We start from the raw sequence: 6,147 nt of genomic DNA, 5'->3' as shown, positions 1-6,147 counted from the left end.
AGGAAAACCCGGCGTGGCACTCAAAGTGTTAAAAAGAAATAAAGAAATATTTAAAAACAACAACATATGGTCTATATTTATAATGAGAAAAATAACATATATGGTCTATATTTAGAATTGTATTTAGAATAAAATTCAACAGATATCAACAAAGCTGCCTATTTGAATGTATTTCATTTTTTTTATCACTAAACATCAAACATATAATGCATTTGTGCATTTCAAAACATGAACAACAATCTTGAACAACTGTTTTAAGATACCATGAATAATGAATTAGTGAAACACCATTTCTTCCTCCCTGATAGTTACAAATGCTTAATTTGCTGGTGACAGCATTCATTTTATTGTGGTATAATATAAACTACAAAGACCAACAGGAAGGTCAGCGACGCTGTGATGGCACCCCGGGCTATGGACTCTTGCCCTGGCTGCGGCTGCTGCTGCTACGGCTGCTAGCGGTGCTGAGTGGACGTGGGGGGAAGGTCACAGAGAGACCCAGGCCCAACTCCAGGGTCTTGGGTGTGACGGACTGCACTGCAGAAGACCTGGGACTGCTGCTGGCTGAAGATGCAGCGGATCTACAGTACAGAGGAAAGAAACACAACGACATGACGGATTATTAAATATTTCAGCAAGAGGATTTACAGTATAATTAAACATGTAAACACAGAGTCATAGATGCAAATAATTCTGGCATAGATTGAGCCCTTCCTCTCTCTCTTCTCCAAATCACCATCTTAAGTGAGCGAGAGGCTGAGCCCTTCCTCTCTCGCTCCTCCAAATCGCCAAATAACCCATAGTGAACACGGTTAGCAGTATCTTTTTTGAGCTTTGAAACAGTTAGGATTAGCTTTGCTATGACATTACTGGGATAAGCCATTATTTCCATTTTTAGCTACTAAAAGTAAACAGGACTCTGTGCTGTCTTGCAGTACTAATGTTACTGTGATAAACCCTTCTTGTAATAAAAAAAAAAGTCAACCAAATAACAAGATTCTTGTACCAGATCTCCTCTCTGGTAAACAAGAATACCCTGAAGACTCTAGCAGGAGCACTCATGCAAGGGTACTACGACTATGCTTGCACCTCATGGTACCAAAGCACCTCAAAGGCGCTAAAAACAAGACTACAAACATCACAAAACAAACTGGTCAGACTACTGCTTGACCTTACAACTGAACCCACCTCACCCCTGCCCATTTTGACTACCTAGGATGGCTTAGAGTAGATGACAGTCGACAGAGTACAGCAACTTGCAATGGACCTGGTCTACAAGATACACTACACCACGAAGGTACCCATGTACATGTCAAAATACTTCCCAAAGGTCTTTTTGTGCAGAGGGGTCACTCTCGCAATTTTGAAGTCTTTGGGGACGTGTCCCTGTTTTATGGAGAGGTTTATTATGTGTGTGATGGCGGCTGCTGAGTCTCTGAGGAATTTGGAGGGGATATTGTCATGGCCAGTGGCCTTGTTAGGTTCGAGGGCGCTCAGTTTTTTGAGTACCTCATCTGTTGTTACCATTTCAAGTTTGAAGTCGTCTTTGCGGACCTAACCTTATAGAGACTGAACTGCATGAACCACTGTATGGAAGGTCTAACCTTATAGACTGAACTGCATGAACCACTGTATAGAAGGTCTAACCTTATAGACTGAACTGCATGAACCACTGTATAGAAGGTCTAACCTTATAGACTGAACTGCATGAACCACTGTATAGAAGGTCTAACCTTATAGACTGAACTGCATGAACCACTGTATAGAAGGTCTAACCTTATAGACTGAACTGCATGAACCACTGTATAGAAGGTCTAACCTTATAGACTGAACTGCATGAACCACTGTATAGAAGGTCTAACCTTATAGACTGAACTGCATGAACCACTGTATAGAAGGTCTAACCTTATAGACTGAACTGCATGAACCACTGTATAGAAGGTCTAACCTTATAGACTGAACTGCCTGAGCCACTGTATAGAAGGTCTAACCTTATAGACTGAACTGCATGAACCACTGTATAGAAGGTCTAACCTTATAGACTGAACTGCATGAACCACTGTATAGAAGGTCTAACCTTATAGACTGAACTGCCTGAGCCACTGTATAGATTAGAAGGTCTAACCTTATAGACTGAACTGCATGAGCCACTGTATAGAAGGTCTAACCTTAGAGAGACTGAACTGCCTGAGCCACTGTATAGAAGGTCTAACCTTAGAGAGACTGAACTGCATGCACTGCTGGTCCTGGAGCTGGTCTTGGAGCTCAGCCGGCTTGCGGGAGTGGAAGCAGGAGATGGAAGAGGCAGGTTGGCCTGGAGGACAAAACAACAGCAGATAGTAGGTCAGAGGAATGGACCAAGTTAGTTAATGCTGTTGGATAAGAAGAAATGCAGTAATACAAATGTTTCAGAGCTATAGGCGCCTTCTTAGAAAAGAAGAGATCTGCTCTGAAACATGAATCGTGTTAAGAATGTAAGGGTTTCAGGTGGCTGCGTGGTGCAGTGGGCAAGGCGCTCGCCACTAACGCAGGAAACGCTGGTATCGAGCCCAGCTCTCGGCTTTGCTACCGGCTTGGCCGGCCGTCATACTAACACAATTGGCAGTGTTAGAGGGTGGGAAAGCCGGTGGGTGGGGATTGGACGTTGTGGACAGCAACTCCTACAGGTCGGTTGGGTGACGCCGGTGCGGCGGAAGCAGGAAGTATCGGGGGCAGCGTGAGCCTCCCACGCGTTACTCCTCGCCACAGAGAGTTCGAGCTGCTGCGGTGAAAAGATGCGACAGGCTGCCTCCTTGTGTACCGGAGGGGACACGTGATGCAAGGCTTCTGTCCTCACTACAGCCGACCAGTGGGAGGCATAGTCTAGCAAGGTTCAAGACAGGGGAGGGAATAATTGGAAATACGAAATTGGGATAGAAAAATGGGGAGAAAAAGTGGACAAAAAAAATAAAAAGAATGTAAGGGTTTCTAAACCATCTAGTCCTACCGAATGTCAAAACAACAGAGTGAGAAACGGTATCTCCAAGCTACCTGCAGAAAGTATGTCTCCAGCACTGAGTCGAGGCCAGGGCTTTCCTCCATGGCCTCCAGCAGCATCCTGTTGACAGTCTTGTTGAAGTCCCTCAACTCCCGCAGCTCAATGTCCCTCTCCTCAAACGTCGCCACCTTCGTCTTGCTGGCCGAGCGGATCTCCTGGGTCAGCTTGGAGCACTGGGCTCAGCGGGGGGACAGTAGGAACAACATGTGAATGATTTTGATAACTCAGCCTGGTCATTATACTCAGGCCCGTTTCTTGCCATAATGCGGACTATGCGGTTGCATAGGGCCACCGAAGCCACCAGGGGGCCCCCTAAAAAATATATATATACTGTATATATAATATTAAAAAAAATTATTTTTTTATTCACTCAATACACTGTATACTGTATATAAGTGTTGTGCCGGATTATGTCGGGGACCCGATGGACACCAATACTGGAAATCGCGATCAGACAATTATTCTTTTTGGGATACCTCCTAGTAAAGGTAAGGACTATATGACATCAAGCCTACTTTGATCCAACCATGATTTCACATCGATCGCAACGACCATAATGTAACGTACTCCGAAACGTATGCCGTTGCTGACGATCAAAGCATCAAAAAACGACCCCCCCCCCCCCCCTCCTTTCACGCATTCATGATGAAAGATAATACCTATTATATACCTTTGAATTGGAAATAGTAGTGTGTCCAGGTGAGCAACGCCAACGCTTTTAGCTAAATGCACGTATTGCTCCATAGCACAGTTACCAGGAATTAGCCAGGATCACTCTGAAACTATACAATATTCACCACGGTATAACACGCGAACGTATACATGAACAAAATTATTCTTTTTCACATGTTGAACGATGGATAGTTAATGTCAAATGAGCCATAGTATTGTCTCCATAGCTATAATATAGAATATAGATATATAGCCCTGCAAACACCGGGACGCCCAGTGAAAATCCCTATCTCTTAAAGCGGTGGCGCAGTAGGTACAAGGATAGCTAAAGCGGCTGGCACCCAAAGTCTAAAAAAAAATTCCATGACGTGTAATTTAAATAATGATCATTGGATATTTCACAGACATTTAGTTGATCAAGTTGGGGGTGCGGAGATAAGTGATACAATAATGTCATAGGCGGCGGGTGCGCTGAAGGGGAGGCAATGGCCGCGCAGCGCGCAATTTTGTTCCTTTTTTGTCAGGGGGGGGGGGCGATACCAGTGTGCATACATTAAAAATTTATATAAATTATAATATATATATATATTTTTTTATACAGCTACTGTTTTATATATACTGTTTTTTTAGTAATAACTAGAAAGTAATGGTATTTATTCAACAACAGGTGATTGTATAGATTTGTATTAGTATCATTAATCAATGAGTGGGGCTGCAGCACTGCAGATATACCCTACTCCAATGATCCACACGGACATTATTCGTTGCTGCACTTGCTTCCAGAAGGCTCCGTTGAAGTAGCACAGAGGATCTGTTGTGATTTTTGCACAATAAATATTCAACATTCTCTTTTGAGACTCCACCTCAGACTCTTATCATTTGGCACTAAAAGCTAAACATTGTCACCGATATGGCTGTCCGCAACATGTCATTAATTGTGTACGCGAGGTGGTTCAGTGACGACGCTAACGTGAGCTAGGTTAGCTAGCATGAGCTACCGGGAGATGGAAAGACTAACGTTACTGGTGAAAATGTGATTTACGTTGGAATACTCCTTTGCCAACTTGCTGTACTTTGCTTGCAGGTCTGCAGCCATTATTGCTGGATTATGAATAGCCCCAACTTTAGCCAAGGTAACGTTATGGCTAAACCTTTAACGTTAGTTAACGCTAGCTTTCGGTTAGCTGTTCAATGCTAATAACACCACCAAGCGAACCCATCAGAGCTCCTCGTCAACACCGCTCTGTCGGGAGGATGTGGCATTTAAGAAAGTATCTGCTGTTAAAATGACAAACAGCATTGACACTTTAATTCATGGTCGGTTAAACACACGTTTGTTTTATAATGCTCACAGCAGACCGCAGTGTTGTTGATAAATTACGTGGGGCCGGGGGGATTTAAGTTCTGCAAAAAAAGGTTCCATACCGTTGCAATCGCTCGGTGCACAGCGCGTACTGTACCAGAGGGCCACATTGAGGCGGTACAGTACGTATCCGCGTACCGTTACACCCCTAGAAGGCATCCAATAATAGATTAACCATTGTCTTACCTTAATGCAGCAAAATGTGACGTTTCGTCTTGGCAAGTGGGTTGGTAAAAATCTACACGCACCTGGTACAGCTTCTAAATTACTTTGTTTATATGCCTAAAACACCGGTCTGTATAACAAGGAACACTGCATTATCGAGACAGCGCCCCTATGAGGATCTGGCCGGTAATGCACTTTTCGTAATTCCAAGAGTAGGGTAAATCTGCAGTGCCGGTGACATTGAGTAGGATATTACAATGGAATAAAAGCCAAAACAACCTTGCAGGTACAACTCCCTGCCAGGTGGGGGTGCTGCAGCCCCTGCAGCACCCCCCCCTTCCCGCGTCACTGGAGGTGTGTGTAAACAGTTTCACTCATACACACGCACACGCACACACACACACGCACACGCACACGCACACGCACACAGATAGAAGTGAGATAGAAGACACTCAGCGAAATTGGAGCATCTGACATTTTCCAGAATGTAAACACTGTAAACATCTCCTTGGTTAACACTTTGAGCGCCACTCACGGCTAATCTCGGGTTTACGATTGTGACGTTGAAAGCCACGTCACAGCTTTTCTCTGGATTTATTTTTAATTTTTTTATTAGCAATCTTAAATCATATTGCATCACGCGAGCCTACCGTTGGAGATCCAGGAGCCGCCGGCGATCAGATGTGAAAAAAGCGCCCCCTATCGTCTCCCAGATGGTAAATCACCCTTTTGGAATGGACTCAATGAAAATGGATGGGGAAAAAAATATTCCAGTCCACATTTTCCAGTCCACTGATGCAGCCGGAGTTACCAGAGTTCATTCTGGAGCCTCTGAGCCGCGGCGATCATGGGTTATACTGTACACACGTTGGATCAATATACTTATCGATTTTTTCGAATGGTGATCAGG

General features: G+C 44.1%; 1 protein-coding gene across 1 annotated transcript in view; it reads right to left on the bottom strand.

Annotated features, from left to right (window-relative positions):
* Nucleotides 1-412: 412 nt before the first annotated feature.
* Nucleotides 413-6,147, bottom strand: part of ccdc39 (coiled-coil domain 39 molecular ruler complex subunit) — a gene marked incomplete at both ends in the record, with an annotated part of 70,374 nt that continues 64,639 nt past the window's right edge. The window contains 3 exons of the mRNA XM_084327648.1: nucleotides 413-581; nucleotides 2,214-2,314; nucleotides 3,031-3,210. Coding sequence (XP_084183774.1) covers nucleotides 413-581; nucleotides 2,214-2,314; nucleotides 3,031-3,210 — 450 coding nt within the window. The remainder of the gene's footprint in view (nucleotides 582-2,213; nucleotides 2,315-3,030; nucleotides 3,211-6,147) is intronic.

The sequence above is a fragment of the Notolepis coatsorum genome (assembly GCF_963971535.1).
Source record: "Notolepis coatsorum genome assembly, chromosome: 13".
NCBI classification, from domain to species: Eukaryota; Metazoa; Chordata; class Actinopteri; order Aulopiformes; family Paralepididae; genus Notolepis; species Notolepis coatsorum.
This window is presented reverse-complemented; position numbering and strand designations above follow the sequence as displayed.